The sequence below is a fragment of the Tauraco erythrolophus genome, chromosome 10 (assembly GCF_009769465.1).
Source record: "Tauraco erythrolophus isolate bTauEry1 chromosome 10, bTauEry1.pri, whole genome shotgun sequence".
In the NCBI taxonomy this organism is placed as follows: Eukaryota; Metazoa; Chordata; class Aves; order Musophagiformes; family Musophagidae; genus Tauraco; species Tauraco erythrolophus.
The window spans coordinates 29,069,855-29,090,333 of record NC_141474.1 but is presented as its reverse complement, the minus strand read 5'-3'; the positions used below and the strand labels follow the sequence as shown (position 1 = coordinate 29,090,333).

The following is a 20,479-nucleotide window of genomic DNA, read 5'->3' as shown; positions in this document are numbered from 1 at the left end:
GCTGATCTGTGGCTATTCTCACACTCTGTGGCTGTTCAGCCATGAGCTTTCACGCCCTGCAGAAAGTAGAATGCATGTTTCATGCCATCTAAAGTCTTTTGCCTTACTCAAATTCTTCTTAAATCTGAAGTACAACTCATCTGTACTGGCAGACGTTTTAAATACTATTTTGCATGGTCTGTGCCATAGGCAGTTTGACCTTTAAAGATGATTTCAGCATAAAAATCAAGTCAGCATATGAAACTTCATTTTTTGCAAGATAACCCTCTCCAGTTCTCTATCAGACTTGACTCAGCCCTCGAATCCCCAAGAAGCAGAATATGACTGAACTACCCACCAGACACTTCACTGCTCTTACCCTTTGTCACACAGGAGCCTTGCAGTGCATTGCTAAAGAATTTGTTACGAATGATAAGTTACAATGACTGCCTCCTTAGTAAGCTCTGGTGCATCCTGGACAGCATCAGGGAAAGGAAAAAGACAGCACAAGGGGAATGTAATCTTCTCTGGCATACAACCATGAAGAAATATTCATGTACAGGTAAATCAAGAAGAGATTTCCCTGTGGAAGGACTCTATTCAAGTCTCTGCATACATTTCTCCATGCAAGGACAGCATCAGGGCAACGTATAAGTAAATCAGAGATAGTCTGCTATTGCTTTTCAGAAAGCTAAAAACCCAAAGAATAATGGCATTTTGAAAAATGCTTACCATATATGCATTACCACATACAAAACAGAGCAGAGGTTATACGAATACAATAGAGTAAGGTAAAAATAAATGTTCTCACTGTACCTATTTTCATTACAGCAGTAGAATCCATCCAGTGCCTTTTTTTTAACATATTGAACTCCCTCTAGTCTCGCTGTCTGTAAAACAAAAACATTTTTAGTAAAACTAACAGCATTATTCTTCCTTTAGTTCCAAGCAGTAATACACAGACATGCCCACTACACTACAAAAACCAGTTCCTGGAATCTTCCTCTACAGTCTTTAGAGGATGAGATAGACCGCAGCCATTCCACTTTCCATTCCTGAGCCTATGGGAGGCTGCAACTGTTGTGTTAAAAAGGAATGAACATCAAGATGTAGCACTGTGGTACAAGTAGGACTTATAGCAGGAAATCAGAGTGTTTCCTAACAGAAATGGCTGAAATTTCCCATATTTAAGAAAACAGACTAGAAATCTCAAACTTTCACTCCTCTCTAAACATGACCAGTTACTAATGCTTTCACTGCACCTTTCATCCAGTGATCCCAGAGCACTGTGCAGGAGGAGGCTCACAATACTTCTTTGCATGAAAGAGGTGTCACCTTTGTTTTTCAAAGATTGAAGGGATGATAGGAGCAAATAAAGCAATTTTTAGTTAGGCATTTCACCAGTTGCTCAAAATACTGTAAGTTCTGCCATCTCCCATCTTTTGAGTGCTTGGTTTTGAAGCTTAGTAGTTTTGAATATTGTTTTTGAGAACACAACTTCATAGGTTAAAAAATAATAGTTCATTAAAATTCCACCAGATAACTGATAGACACGCCTGCTTGGAGAAGAGCTGGAATCTTTAGATTCAGTGGAGACAACTTGAGTTTGCCCAACTGATCACAATAGCCAAAGCAAAAGCAGCCCGCAGTGAGTCACCATCAAGAAGGGAGAAGAGTGATGCTCGGCCAGTGGTTTCCACTGATATCCACTGACAGCAGAGAAAGCAAAGCTCTAGAGGAAAGACTTTTCTGACCACACTTTGAACTTCACATCTTCTCTTTCTTACCTTATATTCATTCTTCATTCCCTTTCAGCTTTCCTCACTCTGTTTCCAGTCCTAGTTTTCTGCTGCTATGCCTCCCATGCTAGTCCCCGTCTCTATGAACCACCAGCTCAGTTCATACTTTAAGTCCCTCCTATCTCTTTTCTTCGCCCTAAATCTCTACTTGTTCCAACCCTGTGCACACTCCCCATCGGCAAGGCTTCCTTTTCCTATGTTTCCCCAGGCATTGTTCCACTCCCCAGCCCTCTCAGGAGCTTCTCCATCCCCTCCAGCATCTTTGCCTCCCTGCTCTCAACCCCATTAGCCCAGTCACTCTTCCACATGCTCCCAGGCACACCCAGGTAGGTCCTTGTTCAGCTGCAGTTTCTCTTTTATCTAGCCGTTCCAAAACCTCTCCCTGCTCCATCTTCTCATCTAAGTCTTCTTATGAAGCTCATCAGCCTTCCTCCCAGGCTGAATTTCCCATTAGCCTCTAGTCCAACACTTACCTCATTTTTTGCCTTCCCACTGCTTGGGCCAACACAGAGAACAAAGACAGAAGGGATTAAAAAAAGGATTAAAAAGGTTCCCTATATCAAATAGGGATAAAAGTTGAGAATTCTATTATTTTATTTAAAATTATTATTATTATTTATTATTATTAAATTATTATTTATTTAAAATTATTATTTTATTTAAAAAACTAAACCGAAGCAAATTGGGCAAAGGAATTATTTGGCTTTGAAATGTTCTGAAAGTTGCATTTTATTGTTTGAATTGAAAAAACCTGCAGTTTGGTTTCAAAATATCAAAATGGGATTTGATAGTTTAACATTTCAAAAAGTTTGCAGAAAAACATTTAAGCCAAGATCTTAATTGAAACCAAGTCTTTTTAGTGCGTTATTTCAGCTATGATCCAAAACCAAACCCATAAAGTAAAAAAAAAAAACCCTTATCAGTTATAAGTGAAGGCACCCTGTTTTTGAAGCCTGTCTAGATTTCCTATCTAAACCAGCTTACAGCATCTATGGGTATCTTTTCAGTAAAAAAATGACTCTTAATGAGCTGAAAAAAACTCACTGCTACAAGAAAGCCTGGGAAATTTAAAAGCTAAGGAATCTAATTTAAACACTTTCAAATTTAATCTTTCCTAGTGATGTAACTTTGAGCTAATGCTACCATTCCACTAAATTTGAATTCCCAGCCCCAAAATTGGGAATTTATTCATTTTCTAAAGAAAAAAAAAAATTTTTTTAAATAGTTGAACCCATTTAGCTGATTTTTCTTATATACAAATATCTGAGGCAGATGGCTGGCAAAGAGAAAAGTAGCCTAAGTGGGGAAAATTTAAACCCACCTGCAGAAAGACCATACAGTGGAAATTACTGATAAACCTAGAAAGCAAAGCTATCAATCCATACTCCTAAAATCAAGCACAGTGTCTCTGAATTCGGACAGTAGCTATCTGGTTTCAGAACCTATAAAGTCAGATAATTCTACCAAGCTAAGGAGGAGAAAGTGAGAGAGTTTGGTGCCTTTTTATCAAAATATCTGAATGTTTCATATATTTGAATAGTACCCCATGAGGAATCTTTAATTAAGGAGAGAAATAGAGACAGGAAGGTCATCTGGCTATTTTTCAAGCTAAATTTTTCCTTATTATGAAATGAAAACATGAACTTTTGCATACTCTGATGACACTAATTTGTACGAATGAGGAATTAACCTCTTCTATTAAAACACATTTTTCCCAGCACTCATGAGGAATTTACAAGGCCACAGTTCTCTTTGCACTCCAACTCAAAGGTCCCTGCTGTTTGACTCTGAATGCATTACAGAGGTCTTCCTGTGCTAAATTTTAAAAGAAAATGTTAGTTACCATCATAAAATGTAGTTTCCTATTCTCACCTTGCAGTGATATAGGACACCTCACCCCACAGGTCTTCCCAGACTAACGCTGGCAGAAATACAGAGGCAACTCAAAATGTGTTTACAAACTGTTTGGGCCACCAAGGTGGAAAGTCTCTATCCACCTTTTTACCTCTGATGGCAAAACCCATTTTAAGGGGCCAGCACAGATGGCCACTCTTCTATCAGCCGCCTGTTCAAGGAAAGTATCTGTGCACCTTCTCCTGAAGTGAGCAGCAGATATGCCTCTAGATTCCTCCTTTTCTGCCTGTTTATGACTTCTCTCCTGACAATTATGCAATCTTTACTCAGTCCTCATCTCCCTTAGATGCTCCAGCATTCTTCATTCAGCCTTAACAAAAAACTTGTGACGCCCTGGTTCCTACATTTTGAAGGGGATAAACTTTTTGCACAAAGTGTTATGGTTAGAAGGAGAACAAAGCATATGAACAACCTTCCTTTCATATTAGGAAAATACATAACATTTGCATTCTCAGGGCTTGGATTTCTTTGGGGCCTTTGTTTACCAAGAAAGGCTTTTACAGTTCTCCAGTCTTCCAATGGGAGAAAAAAACACCTACAATGAGTTCAATGAAAAATCCTTTCTCTCAGAAAGAGCTTACTGAGCAACCTGTATGATCAAAAAGCAAGTTCATTATGCTAAGAAAAAGTATGGTCCAATTATTTGAATCTTCACCTTGGTCTCAAAAAGCACAGCTCAATTCTCTGTACCACGTAATTTCTGTGTCAAGCTAGTCTGAGAGCTGTGTTTTTGCTTATGCAAAAGGACAAAGGTCTTCTGGTTAGTGACGTCCTTTTGAAATTCCACTGGACATTACTGTCTAGACTGACACACAAAGCATTCAAAATATGACACTTCCCTGAAGTTCTGTCTCCTTGTAAGATGGGGCTAATAACACCTCCCTACTTCAGAAAAGTAGCTGTGAGGATAGAGCAAAAGCTATGAAGCACTTTGACACTTCAGTAAGGCAGACCATTAATCCATGAGCCAAATCCTAGGTGAACCTCACGTTCTGAGTGCAAACAATAAGAAAGCAATGTGTGAAGATCTGAGACTTTGACTGTAAAAGGAGAGGATTGCACTGAAAGAGGTAAAGTACGTTGCTGCTTTTTATTGAGGAGACAAGCAGCTAGACTAAAATCCTTGAGATATGGGATCTTATCATTTGCCTGTACATAAGGGATTTACTCTACAATCCACACTATGATACTAGAAATAGAAATGAGTAACAACAGTTTACATCAGTATAACTCCACTAACATTTAATTAGTTATTCCTGGTCTACACCAGTGACTGAGTTCATTCTTCTCAAAATTCAGTTCTCATTAAAAAGCTAATTTTCACTAGGGCCAACATGCTCAGCTAACTCAGGAACCCTTTATGTAATATCTGTATTGATACTATTGGAGATCATTGGTTCAAGACTAAATAGAGGCAAATTCCACTTGATCTGCCTTTTGCAGAACAGTAAGCTTTAACAAAGGCTGTATATCCACATAATTGTTAGATTTATGATCAATCTTGAAATAATTTCTGTAAAAATCCAACACTTCTATATTTAGGAGATCTTGGATGAGCCCAAAGAACAATGACTAACTTGGACTATTACATGACAGAGGAAAGGCATACAATAATCAATTGCATGTTTAATGAAATACAGAGCTCCAACTGAGCTGATAAATTATGGGTGAAATGGAATATAATAAAAAATACTGCTTTCATAAACGAGTGTTCTCTGAATGCTCCAGGGGTACAGACATCACGCAACACCCAATGTATGACACAGCCTTCATCTACAGGTAAGATTATGCTGGTTCGGAAAAAGCAGGGCTGAACTGAGTTCACAGTTAAAACTCAGTCCTCAGGCCTACATTTTTCTGAAGCTTCTAAAAAACTGTTGGGTTTTTTTAATTCATTTTTATTGCCTATATATAATTATGCTCAAATCTCAGAAAAACTGAAAGAGGAGAGGGACTGCTTTTATTGTTCCTCGGGCCTGAAAGCAGCTAGCCAGCCATCTCAAAAAATACTCAGACCTTGCATGACTTCCATGAAAAAGAAACCCTAGTATGATGAAGATAAGCACTCAGGCTTGTCAATGAAATCCTTCAACATTTTCAAAGATCTCTCAACCTTGGCAAAGCAACTGGCTTTCAATTTCTGGCAGCCCACCTCATCGACAGCTAAAGCTATCAGAATTTAGATGTGAAATAATTGGCATTCAAAGCAGCCAAAGAAGCAGAATAATAAGTGAAAACACAGGATGAGAGCAAAGTCAAAACAGTGTTTAAATACAAAGCAATGCAGACTGAATAAAGCTCAAAACAACACAGGAGGTGGTTAGGAAAAAGCAAAGATCTCCCAGCTTCCTGAAGTTCCTCACACCTGGAATCATGAGAGACAGGACACCTACGCGAACACTGGCTCATCAGTGGGGGACACTGGGATGCTGTTCACCTCATGATAGGAGAGAGAAACTATCTCCAGTGTCAAAGCAGGATGTGATTTTGCAGCAGGGTTCGAGTTTGTAGAGAAAGATGGAATCACTTGGCAGCAGCAGTGCAATAGCACCTGCCTCCTTCCTTCCCAGCTCCTCATATGCCAAACATGCCAGGCACAAAAATACAAAGCATGAGAAACAGCACTGCTCTCCTGGCAAAGGATTAAGAGCTGATGCCATAGCAGGAAAACCTGAGGGAAGAAGTTAGAACAGCAACATGTTCAAAAGCATAATGCCAGTTTATAATTAGAGCAAAACCATCTTGTAAAAGATCACTAAGCATTTTGTTCATCCCACACAAGAGTTTATTTCAGCCGTTCTAGGTAGCAGGTCTTATTTCCACTCCCTCACTCCACGACAGGTGTCAGGTTTTCCATTTGCAGATTAGTAGCAGTTTGCTGAATGTGTGACTTTCACTTTGGCAGCTTGCTCAGCATACATAGCTCCAAAGGAAGGCTTTGCACTTCCCGACAGCCCTGTAAACCACTTTTAGACCAAAGCCTGCATTCTCTGCAGAGCAAAACAAGACACAAGAAGTTTGGTATGAAGTGGACTGTGTTAACTAGACACTCAGGAAGGGGCTTACTGCTGTATAATAGGCTACAATTACAGTAGCTCCTTGGTCATTTATTCCACGCACATATGGAAGCATTTTAAAAACTAGCGAAAAAAAAGAATTTGAGGTAAGGGGACTTTTTTTGCAAGAATTATTTTCCCTTTTCAATTTGTTCAACTTCCAAGGCCTGAATAAGTACACCATTCCCTTAACTTCCTACAACATTACTGGTTGAACTACTGAAGCTACATTTAAACATTTAGGAAGTCCAAGGCAGAGGGCGAAACTTATCACACCCCATCTCACCATCACGACTTGCAGTCAGATTTCACCAACATAGTGAAATGTAGCAGCAGCTACAGGTTTTCCCATGCCAGTGGGCTAGCACTGGCTAAACAGACTGTCCCCACAGGCGTACACCGATGCAGTTTGGGCACAAAGGTATGGGCTATTGGGGCTGAAGCAGAGAGTCTTAGATTTCTAGTCTAAAGACTGGATCCTATATCAGGAAGAAAAAAATGATCTCTCCCTGTCACAAGAAAATATACTTACTCTTTTGAGATTCTTTTTTATTCCTAGAATGAAATCACTACTACCTGTTTACGTACTCTTGACAGGAAATCCAGATCAACTAACTAGTTAAGCCTCTTCCTGATAAAGGGACTTTTCTTACACCCTTATCCAGTATTTTGAAGTATTGCATTCTTCCTAGCAGTAAATATACTGAGCTTGTGCTAAATTTTTTTCATTTGAGTTTGGTAAAGGTTTCATTCAGAAGGTAAAACAGCAGGATAGCTTGACTACATCTTGAGGTCCCCGTTAGAAAGAATATACACACTGTTGGATTCCTCCACACCCATTTAAAGACAGAATAAGGCTGTTCCTCTGCAGGAGATAACGTATGTCAATAACAACTGGTCTTACCTGCCATCTGTAAGCTTAAACCAGTATCCAGTTTGCTGCGTGGCTTTGTGCTGATAAACAAGTAACAGAGAACACACACAGTGATGATAAAAGCAAAGAGGACCACTGCTGCTATTGACAGACCCAGGAGTGCTCCAACACTAAGAAGAGAGAAAAACAAAGAAATTAAGTGTACAAACAGCCTGAGATATCCATTAAAACAATGATCAGGATGATGTCTGGAGGTTACTTGTACTCAGGCAGGGGAGTGACTGTGTATTTCATTGTAAACAAAAGTTTAGAGCTCAATATTTAAGTTGCATAAACTGGAATTATTTCATTGTCCTCAGAAGGATCAATGTCATTACACAGCGGTTGAACATCTGGCCCTCGGTGATGTTTCATGTTACCTATGCATACTACTCCTGAGTCTGATTTAAAATGTGTTTATGAAAATCAGAAATAACTTTATGCAGTAACTGGCACCAGTGAGATCAAAAACTTCTGCAACGCAGTACACATTCCCAGATAAGCATAATATCACATGCACACAAAAAGAGAGATTCCAGAATTTCAGGCAGCCCATGCAAACTCCTTCTCAAACAACATGACTATTAAAGCTATATTTTCAGTCTGAAACACCATTTTTATTGCCAGAAGAACCTATTAGAGCACTCCAAGCAAAGTACACGTTTGTCAGACTTCTCACCAAGGATGACATGCCCATAAAAAATGAGATAAAAAACATGCAAGCCACGTTATTCAGTTCTGTTAACAGTTCTGTAGAGAAGGGTGGAGTACTGTCATCACTGTTGGGGTCTGTCAATCAAGGTTGGAGAAGTTCTTTCATGATCTTTGTCAGGGTAAAAGGAATGCTAAAAATTAATTAATTTACACACAACAAAGGCATCAAAGGATCAGGAACTAAATATTCAGAAGGCCAACATACAGTAGTATATGCAGATTTTATCAAGATACTACCTCTGCTAGATAGAAACTACTTTATACTGCTGCCGTAGGCATTTGGTAAGACAATTTACATACACACAAAAATCTCTTTGGTAGTTTCCTTATTTCCAGCCTTCTTTTCAAGTCTCTTCCTAACATAAAATTCTCCCAATGAAATAAAGGATCAATTGAAATACAGCCTAGTTCTCATTTGCTATCCTCTCCCAGGCCATTTGATGTCTTCAGTGTTCTAGTCCTGTTCTACAGCCCAAGCCAAAGACACTGACTTCTGGTGAAATTAAGCAGTGGCATTCTGGTCACAGATTAAGAGTCTGAGGGTTGAGAATCCTTATACCACTACCATGGCATATTTACAATTTTGTCAGATGTAAAAATGACAGAAGAGAGATGAATATCTTAAATTCTATGAACTCCATCCTCTAGTGAGAAAAATGCCTTTATACATCACCGCTACCAGTGAGAAGGCACTTCTACTGTGGCCTTGCAGGGAGATGAGAAGAATTGTGCCTGGGGATGTCTATGAATTTTACATTCATGCTACTGCAAAGCTTCTCTATAAGCTCCCATAACACCAGTAGACAGCTATGTCCACAGGAGAAACGCTTTAAGAACAGCAGATATCAGTATGGCTAAGATGCAGTTCTCATTAGCTGCCAGTCAGATTCATTAATGAAGTTTGTGCAATGTTTAGCTCCATGCACAACTGAAATAATTTGTTACCAGTAAAATGATTCGATGTGGAAAGAATAGCTTTAGCCTGATGACACGGTATTTATCATCTGCATGAGCTAGGCTGTCCTTATATGTTTGTGTGTGTATGCATGTATTCAGCAATTTTTTCCCCATCATTTTTTGTCTCAAGCAAAACTTACAGACAAGCAATATTCTGCTTAATATGGAATCTGAATATGTTCTTAGAGTCAGAGATCTCACCTGGGTTCTGACCTCTTTTTTGCATTTTTGCTTGAAAGACCTTGAACCAAATGGACAAAACAGAAGAAATACACTACACTACAGGAGACTGCAGTGAGCAGCTGTCTAACCAAGAATGATCTCCACAGCTGCATCTGAGGAAGGAATAAAAACCCCAAAGGCTCTTCAGAAACAGGTATTTGTGCTTTTCTGTCATGTCAGTATTAGTCCTATTCTAAGATTCCTTTTAAATAACAGTGCAGGACAAAATAGGTTGCTCACCATTATCCAAACATTAAGCAGAGTCATCTGTCCTAAAGCTGAATAGATCAAGTACATATTAATGATTATTTTTTTTTCTATTTAGGAATCTATTAATTCTCAGGCGTAGTCTCCTCCATGCAGTTGTAAAAGATGATAGTAACAATACAGTTGTGTACTGTGCAGTACAATGCATCTTCAGTATCGCTGCATAACTTGTACAAGATGCTTTGTGAGTTACAAATGGCAAAGGGAAGAAAAGTAGTTCCTGGGGAACTCTCCAGTATTTCTGACTACAGGTCAAAGACTCTTTATAGGTTATATGCCCCCAAAAGTGTCTGTCATGCTCCAGCAGGAACATGAAGAGATCTCACCCAAAACATGGAGATCAGCAACACAAAACCAAATGGACACCCTAGATTCCACTTCCTAAATCAATCAGAAATTAAGATTCTGTTTGTACTTACTCTTTTTTAAACATAACATTTCAATACCACCTTGTTCTCAACGTGCTGAAGCCATCAACCCTCTTAGAACGTATGATTAATTCCTTTAAGGTTAATTTTGGGTTAAAGTTCAGGGGTTGTTTCTTAATTTATTAAATTAATTCAGAGGAATTTGGTATGACTTTCACAGCTCTGAACACTGAAGTTTCTTAACCAGAATATAATCTTTTTTTTATAGTTAAAACTGTTTTCAGAAACAAAATACCAAAATAACGATGATCATCGTTATTTTGGTATTTTGTTTCTGAAAACAGTTTTGTTTCTGAAAACATTGATCAACGATCATCCTCCTCTGAAAATAAAGACAGCCCTTCAGCACATCTCCTAGATTCTACAGCAATTAGCATGGTGCTGCATATCCATCTAGAAACACCCTTGCTAAAACCAGTTTGCCATCTTCTCATCTCTACCTTAAAACAGTCCACCCAGCAGTCCACATAACAGCCTACAGGCCTGCAGGTATGTCTTCAAGATGAGTCTTCTGACAGCACAGAGACATTAAACAAGCAAACTAAAGACTAACTTTTGCCCACAGCTGTGGCCTCATTAGCAGGCAAAAAGCTTGGCATTAACAACCCACTCACTCCCCAAAAGACAATCTAGCATAAAAACAGCAAGGAAGGCCAGGGGTAACCCTGGCAACATTTACACAATTCAAACATGAGCAATGTTAAGTTTGGTAGAAGATCCACAGACCAAACAGAACTCTCCCAAGTTACTTTCTACATGCAATAAAGATCTAGCCATACCACACATTCCACTGATGCTCCTACTGCTATTACACATACACGTCTGCAGCGCTGCCACTCATCTCTGCACAGCCAAAGGCTTTACTGAGTAGAGACGCTCCACTGTCAGACTCCTCAGGGCCCCCCATACTGCTGTTCAGAGAGCTTAGTGGGTCACCAACATTTCCGTCAGGAGATGCTCAGCATCACTCACCTACAGTTATTTTTAGTCCATAAAATTAGTTTATCTACACCAACCACAGTTAGGAAAAATTTAAATATTGGCTAAGGAGATGCAGCATGTCCACTGACAGATTAAAAGGAAGCTCATGAGTCATCTGGATCTGAGTGAATCAAACGTTCCGAACGCCATTGCTGCAGTGATGTGTTGTAGTATTTGCCAAGCAAACAGACAAACATTCCCAGAAGACTGGAAGAATTGTACATCTAAGCAAAGACTGGCCACAGCATTAGGTCATCATGGTTCTATGGGTATTAATTAATAAAGGCTTTTGAATAAAATCTATACTTGGCCTGCCACAGTTTTAATCAAATATGTAACATTAAACTCATAAAAGGTACACATTTGGAATGGATACTGTAATTCTAATTGATACTGAAAGAAGCCATTAAATTTGCAAAATAAAACTTAATTAAACACTGAAAAACATAATTCTAAGATATTTTAAAACAATGAGAAAGAAAAAAAGGTGCTGACTGAACCTAACTGCATCACAGTTTGGTACAAATACTACATGCTCAGCATTTCTCCCCTTCCACTCAGCTTTGGAGCTGAAGCAGACGCCACGATGACTGCATGCACATGCAAGGCACATGGCTCGAAGGTGAGCTGTTCAGTGTTTTGCTGACTAGTGTTTTATAGCACCTTCTTTTGTGGTTTCAAAGGCTGCACAATCTTCTGGTGAATTTTGTACACCCCTGCCTTTTACGAACGTTCCCTTCCCTGTTCCATAGGCTCCTGACTGCTACAAGAGATAGAAAAAACACATCCTTCACTCTTCGCCGAGGTCAGCTTTTCAACAAATGTGGAAAAGGAATCTAGGCTGCTCTAACAAAAAAAGGTATTATACTATTTGATTTTAAGTACCAGCAAAAAATAAAGGATAAGTGAGAAAATATTAATTACAGATAATAAATTCAGGGAAAGTATGAAATGTGTCAGAGTTGCTCAGAGGTCAATTATTTATGATTGTCCAGCAGCTCCCAGTATAGCAGGTGTTCGGATGCACTTGTCAAACACTGCAGTTTTTGCAAGAGTGGGAGGGGAAAGACATTTCCATTTTGCTAAAAGATAGTGCAGTATATAGCTCTAAACATAGTACAGGCAGTAGTGATTTGGCAAAGAAAGAATAGCATAGGCCTGCAAGTGACTATTGCTTCAGGTTGCCTAGGCTGCTGGTTTCTCCATGAAGTGCTTCTGTCAGAGCTGGCTGCCGAGCGCTCTGGCAATGCATCTCCCACAGTAGGATAACACAAGAGAAATATGCAATAGCTTCCTGAAATTCCACCTAGTGTGCTACCAAACAAATAATCCCTGAGATACTTCGTGGTGCATTCAGTCACTGCTTTCAAATTAATGGGAGGAAATCAAGCAAATGAAAATTTAGGATGAAAAACTTGGCTCTGGAGTAAAGCAAAACCTGCAACAATTCCCCATCGGAGCTTCCACCTCCTTTCCCCTCCTCAGTATGTTCAATCTCCAAACCTACCTGGGCTGGTTTGGCTAACTCTTGAATAGTTTTAAGAGTGTCAAGTCTTTAAAGTGTGTCCTCAAAAGCTGTAAGAAGCATTTGAAGCGTTATTTTAACATACAGTTGTTACATACTGACATGTAACAGTCTGAGACAAACGTAAGCAAGGCAGTGATGACAAAAACATTCTGAGACCAGAAAATGTTATTTTTATGTTTTCCTTAAACTCCTAATGGAACTAGCACATACAAATGTATAGAGTTTTCCAAGTGCTGTAATACTGTAGGGTTTCCAGTGCATTAGTAATTAAAAACTATTATTTGATTCATTACTGGAAAACACTTCTGAAAACAGAAATTTCAATTTAACCACTCAGCAACTTTGCTTAGAAAGGTAAATTGTATTTCTGCACATCTTCTCTACAATGGATATAGACAGGTATGGTAGAAGTTAAGCACAATCAAAACCTCCATCAATCGCAATTTCTTCAGATCCTTTCAGCAGCTCAGGCCTCTCAGAGGAAAAAAAAAAAAGAATAAATCCTGAAATTTCAAAGTTTTGGCTCAAATTTCTGACCTAGCTGGAGGCTAAGCAGTCACGCCTCTCAAACCCTAGAAAATCTTTGTAAAGAAAGATCATTCAGAGAGGTGATTCATTAAAGTTTCTCATGCAATCCAGTTCTTAAAGGTACTTTATGAAAAGACCAAGCTTTAACAGTCTTCACTACATGAAGATGGAAGAGCAAAACTTAATCTTTCAGTAGCTCTCCCATCTTGAGAAGGCTTCCTGAGACCAAAACAGTGAAAGACTACACAAAAAAAAATCATATAACAGTAAACCAGTATGGGTATTTGATGAGAAACATATGAAAATGAACATTTGGGGATGTCTTCTCACATCAAAGAAGCCAAGTAATACTGTGTCAGTCACAGCTGCAGATGGCTAGGAGATTCCCACATTCAACCCACTATTTGTACCAGACAAACTAGATTTCAAATAATTATACAGTAAATATTACACACGATAAATTAAATGAGAGTAAGCTCACAGTACTCGATAGCATTCAGCCAAGAGTCCTGAAGGAATTCACATGCAAAATTGCTGGCCAAGGTGTGTAACCCATCATTACATAAGGCCACCCTGCCAGAGGACTGGTAGCCTGGGAGTGTAACTCCAATATAAATCGGGCTCCAGAGGGGAAGCCAGGAGCTACAGACTAATAAATCTTCCATCCCTGGCAAGACAGAAAGGTCTGTAAAAAAACAAGGAATAAGATCACTAAGCCAAGAGATAAACACAATGTCAGAGCACTGAGTGCATCTGGGTTGCACAGGGTTGCATCTGACCCTGGCTATCATCCCCAAGTCAGGATGCCCAGGCCTGCCCCACTCACCTTACCTGGACATGAGGGACAGGTCCTTTGATGATGAAGCCACTACCTCCATCCACCTCGTTACCATGCTCTGCCCTCAGGAAGCTCCTGGCACTTACTGCTTCCTGACAAAAATCTTTAATGAAAGAGTCAGCATTACTGACTGTAATTCCCCCCCGTATGAGAGGAAAACACTGCCTTGTGAACATGCTGGAGTCTACGAAGTGTCAATAAGCAATAAAGGAACCCAGCAGACAGTTGGATTTTTCAAAAAGCCTTTGACAAAGCCCTGCACTGAAGGTGGGACTAAGCAGACTGAACTGACACAGGATTAGGAAAAAGGTTCTGTTACAGATTCAAGGCTGCTTAAAATTATAAGGAGCAAAGCACTGGGCTAAGTGGTCTTTTTTCAGTATAAAGAAAAGTCACCAGAAATCAGTGCTGAGACTGTTTTTATTCAGTGTCTTCATTGATGACTTGGAGAAGAATGAAATCTGATTTTCTGATGATCCTAAGCCTCCACAAGCAATCAAATGCTATGAGGGCAAGGAATGGTATAAGACTTGCAGATAACCAAGTGAGCAGGCAAAAGTGATGTAAGAGGAGCTTCAGTGTGTATAATGTAACGTATAAACAAAGAGAACCAAGCCTACATGACAATAACTCAGAACTGGCAGTTCTGAACTCAAGAAAAGTTTTGGAGTCATCTAAAGTGACAGCTCACTGAAATCACAGAGTCAACATGCAACAGCAGCCAAAGACATCAACAAAACGTTGGCCACCAACAGGAAGGATTTTGAGAGCAAGACTGAAGGCAGTACTTTACCACTGTGTAAAACTGTGCCCTACCCACATCTTGAACACGCATCTGCAGATCACGCTGCTTTAAGAGCAGTGCTGTGGAGTGAAAAACAGTACAGATGAGAGGCAACTAAACCATGAGACATAATATCTGCCTCCATGGTAAACCAAAAGGACTAAGATTGTTCAGTTTGGAGAGGTGAAAGCTGATAACTGATGTACCAAAAGCTTCCAAAATTTTGAACATTATGCATAAACTGAACATGCAGTTGTTGTTCACCAAATCTCACCATACTAATACTAGAGGGCACTCCAGAAAACTAGTAGGAATCAGTACAAAACAGAGAAAATTACCTATCTTCAAACAGCAGGTAGTGACTGCTGCCACCAGGGCTGCAGAAGCGGACAGTAGAAGGAGGTCCAGAAAGGAATTACACAAAATCAGGCATAACAAGTCCGCAAAAAGATAGTGAAAGCACCATGCAGAGGTGTACTGACAACCTGACACAGCCAGCGAAGATGCTGAAGAGCCCGAGGGGCATCCGGCACAAAAAGCAGCCGGGCTGGCTGCGTGCAGCTCACGGCCACCGCTGGAGATGCAGTCGGACCCAGACGGACTCTCACACTGACCCCGGAGAGCACCAGTCTGACTATCTGCCATCTTCCAAGTGGAAAGTTATGCAGTGCTTGACCTTACTACCTACAGAAAAGTAGCTAAAGTCATTGGGAACTTCATGCTCGCAGCATCTCACATGCTCAGGCCCCAAATCAGCCGCTCCCCTCACGCAGAATCGCACAGAGGGACGCTCCGGGTGCTCCGTACACGGGCACCGAGCCTTTCCCAGCGCCTCCTTACAAACACCACGATTTACTTCTTTCAGAAGCCGCCCTGGCACAGGCAGAAGTCTCTCCGGGCAGCAGCTGCAGTTCTACCGCTACTGTCAGCGGGACAAAGGCAGCCTGAAAGTGCCCGCTACAAGCAAACCCGCAGGCAAGCTCGGGCGAACCAGGGTCTCCCGCCCCCCGGGGCCGCCGAGCCTCGCCCGCCCGGAGCCTTCCCCCCGCCCGCCATGCGGGACCGGGAGGCACCGCCGTGCCGGGGCAGCGCGGGTGCCGCCGCTCCCCTACCTGAGCCACCACATGTAGCTGTGCTCGTAGGGGAAGAAGCTGTGGGGGTCATCACAGCAGTACTTGACGTCCTGGAAGCCGCAGCAGTACACGGCACGGGCGTCGCCGCCCGTCCGCGGGCAGCTGAACCCGCTCACCAGCACCTTGTCGGCGTTGAGGTAACTGCTGCACTCGGCGCTCATGGTGCAGCGGCCACCCACCCGCCGGGCTGCCCGGCGCCCCGGCTCTGGCGGCACTCGGGCGGGAGGTGGGGCAGCGAGCGGGCGGAGCTCGGGCGGGTCGGGGGCTGCGCTGGCGGCGGGCGGGGGACGCCGCGCCCCTCACCTCAGAGGTCGCCGCAAGGCGGGAAGAGCCGCCCGCGCCCTGAAGGGAGGGAGGGAGCGGAGCGCCTCCTGCCCTTCGGGAAGGGAAGGAGAGGGCCGTGCGGGGCTGCCCGCCTCAAAGGCAGCGCTTCAGCGTCTCTCGCTGGCACCTGGTTTTCTCCTCAGTGCTCGGTCCCACGGCGAGGAGGGACTTCGGGGGTCTGCCCTCACCCGTAAGCCTCGGTGAGGTGTCGGGACAGCCAAAGCGAGGAGGTAATTGAGAAGGATCACATTTCACTTGGGCTTGGCTTTACCCTTGGCTTTGGGTAAAAACGCCACTTAATATGTAATTTTTCTGAGAGACCACTCTCCTACTTTTTTCAGAGGGCATTTCCTTTTAGTAGTTTAGACCACTTTAAAAAAAAAAAAAAGTCAGGCCCAGGCAGTGTTTCTGTTACCTGTATGAAAGAGCCTCCCGTGAGGGAACCATGGGTAGATCTCAGCTCAAGACAGTACACATGCATGTGGTGGGCACCTCTGCATGTGGTTTGACTCATGGAAAGAAGGATAATAAAAAGCCCCTGGGAGAGCAATGGGTAGACACTGCCCGCTCCAAGGACCTAGTTCTCAGTCAGTCACCTCTCCAAATTACAACAGAGCCTGGATCAAGTGCTTTGCCACACAAGCAACCTCCTCAAGGAAAAGTTCAGGTTTTAGAGAGAAAGGAAGTTGTGCAATATCAATAGAGCTTAGCTTGAATTAGTAAAACCATATTAATTCAACTAACACTTTACATTTTAATTTCAGGTCCTGTCTTGAGATGAACTCGAGGCAAGCAGGAGTTTCATGTCTTTTAGCTGTCAGGCAACAGCAAGAGCCTGGAGCAATGGCAGCTTAGAAAGGCAGTGTCCTTATGGACCAGGGCAGAGTCCTGCAGGATCTAAACAGGACCAGGCTTGTGACAGTGACAGGCACCATCAGCAAGGTAAGATACTGAGTCAAGTCCAGGGCCCATCCAGGAGACAGGGCAGGAGGCAAGTTACTTACAGCATAGATCTAAAGTTCATCCAGGAGAACCAGCAAGCAATCCAGACCAGCAGGAGATAGAACCAAGTACAGGCATACTTCTGGCATAGCGTAGGGAAGGTCAGGCTGCTCTGGCATGAGCTTAAATGTGGCTCCTGGACCCATGAGCAGATGGTGTTGGTGTGCTGAGGACCCAGGTGATGCTGGTCAGGGCCTGTTTGTGGTCACTTAGAGCCCTGGCACTGATCTCTTCCAGTACTACAGGCATTCCTCCTACATAAGGGTGTTTGAATGTACTTGCTAAAAAGTATAAATATTCTTCAGTTGCTCAGCTGATTTTATTTTGTGAAATCAACCCTGACTTAGTACCATGAAACAAATGCAGAAATTCAGTCAGAGTCTGTCTGCTAAATTCTATTTGCCTTCCTAATATTTAGATGTATTTGTGAATAGCCAGGTAAGATTCAAGTTATTCAACTGTGGGGTATTTTAAGATTGAGCAGTTTGAGAATTTGACTTTAGAGACCTCAAAAATGAGCTCAACACTTGATATTACACTACACAAAGTGAGAGGATGAATGACAGTGATGTGGCTGAAGCAAAGACTGGAAAAAGGGAGACTAGAAGGAATCAAAGAACATCAAACATTAACAAAGAAAAAGGCCAGATTACTATGAAATTTTATGAGAGTTGTAAATTCATCACCTATGTGTTGTTCAGATGAAATCAGATTTAATCAAATCGTTTTATGATAAAAATGAGGATTAATTTATTCAGAATATACACACAAAAATGGTCTACCAAAGACCAGAAGGCAGCCTTTTTACCTCAGTTATGTAAATAATGTCACTATGTGTTATGATTTAGTCATGACTCTTGTGGTACTTGAGGTCTTTTTTAAAAGAGACCATTCTCCTGGACATTTGATTCAAAGTGAGTTTCATTGCAATACAGTTGCTTAGTCTTTCAAAGGCATGGGGACTGTGTTTCTGTGATCAAGGAAAGAATCTCTAGTGAGGGAAAGATAAGTAAATCTCAGCACAAAAGCCGTCAGTTGTTTGGCCAGATAGGGTGTATGCATCAATCAGTTCTTCAACATGTGACGTGGTTGAAATCCAGCACTGTATTCAGAATTTATTACTGAAGGATTGACAGACCTACAGACAGCGTAGCTGTATAGACCTTGTTCTCTAATTCAGTTAGGTTTAAGCAGAAGACGTGTAAGAAAAAAAACAAAAACCCAAAACCACACCAAATACAGTGGTAAATGTCATGGTTTTGGAGACTGATTCAAGACTTTGTGAGGTTGTCAACACTGTGTTCGAAAGGGAGACCTCATGTAAGTCCTACAGCTTCCCAGGATGGAGGATCGTTTAATTCTAGTCTAATAGGTATTTGTCTTTTAAACTGTCTTAATGCACCTTGTTCAGTTGCTAAGAGCTATTTTCTTTCAAAACCTGAATTCCCATCCTCGTTTTTCTTTCTGACTCTCTTTATGCCTCTGTTTTTGTGGTTTTTTTTTTCCCGTGTTATCCTTTCTCTGTTTCCATTGAGGTTCTATTCACACCAGAATTCAACAACCATGGCAAGAAGAGATTTATCAGAGAATTGAATCCAAGAGTGGTTCAATTCACCTTTTCAACTGAGTATTCCCAAATTGAGTGGTCAAGAGATGTTTAGGAATATAGGACAATCTCAGTTATTTTTGTATTTCATAGTTATTTTACATTTGCATTTAACTGAGATAATTTTCTATTCAGAATTATTGCTACACTGATTTGGAACAAATAAAATTACTTGTCACAGTTTTCTAATGTCTTACACAATCTTCCACTCATGCTTAGTAAGCGTTGGGCAAATCTGAGTTACTGTTGGAGTGAGAGTGGATTCTTTCTCCAAACCTAATGAAGTCTGCCTTTGAAGAAGGCTGAAATATTAAGAAGTGGTAAAATATTTTTTTTCTCAATCAATAAGTTCGTTTATATCATGCAATGAATTTGTACTAACCATGATTCTTGGGTGATAATAATTAGCATGCTCTGTTGTTACAATTGTGTGAAATTATTTAGATGAAACATTACAAATTCACTTTGAGTTATCTATCTGAGTGACTCAATTAACCATGTAATTGCTGGAGGATTGAAATAAAAAAAAATTCTCTTTTGATGAGACATTCAGAAACATGACTTGAAGTAGGAGTGGGAGGCTCTTCACTGACCAGTGGATCATGTGCATAGTCTTTTATGTCAGAAGAAAACCACATCAACTTGTTTTCCCATTTCAGTTACAAAACACAGACCTCATCTTCCAGTGAGAGCTAGTGGTTTGGACCCCATAAAATATGTTGCCCTCTCTCTTCACTATTGCCAGTATCAATTTAAGTTACTACACAGATGCCTGCAACAGTTCTCTCTGCTGAGGGGGGAGTGTGTTTCAACCTAACAATGAGTTCATTCAGCTTTCAGAGAAACAAATAATGATCAAAGACCTTTGCAGGACACCTGTAAGTAACAGACAAATTATCTAGGTAATTCAGGAGCAGCTTTCGGAACTGTGTCCAAAACAGGACACTTCTATTCTCTGAGTGCTGAACTATCATCCTGGTGAATGTGAGTGTCCTGCAGTGAAGCTCTAGCTCTCCTAAGTCAGCTAACATCTGCCAAATTCCTCAGGTGCCTGCAACCCAGAGTCTTCTGTAAATCTTTAACTAACTTACTGGTACTCATATTGGCTTCCAAGAGATTGTTTTGGCTGTACTTAAAGCCGATTTTTAAAATACTTGATGCCATGGAACTGCATCTTTGGCTTTTTACTTCTTATGACTGTTTTCAAGCCTTGCCAATGAAGTCATAAACATAAATATATGTATGCTGTACCATGCAATAATTAGCACACTAGAAATTCTTGTAATCATTAAAAAGAATTGTAATCTTAATCTAGACAACAATTAATGTGAAAAGCATGCAGTCTCTTATTTAATTATGCTGACTCCACACTGTACTGGCCAGCAGAACTGGGCTGGTTTAATTTCCCAGCAAATTAAGAGAGTTCCTCTGACTGAAGACAGGTTAGAGCAAAGGGGACTTGAGGAAGAAGCTAAACCTTCTGGTTCAGCCATTTGGTTTGGAGAC

General features: G+C 41.1%; 1 protein-coding gene across 1 annotated transcript; it reads right to left on the bottom strand.

Annotated features, from left to right (window-relative positions):
* Positions 1 to 837: 837 nt before the first annotated feature.
* Positions 838 to 16,202, bottom strand: SHISAL2A (shisa like 2A). The gene is made up of 3 exons (XM_086617773.1): positions 16,021 to 16,202; positions 7,653 to 7,792; positions 838 to 869 (listed from the first exon to the last, which is right to left on the bottom strand). Exons 1-3 carry the CDS (start codon positions 16,200 to 16,202, stop codon positions 838 to 840), a joined length of 354 nt encoding a protein of 117 aa, XP_086473899.1.
* Between the last annotated feature and the right edge of the window lie 4,277 nt (positions 16,203 to 20,479).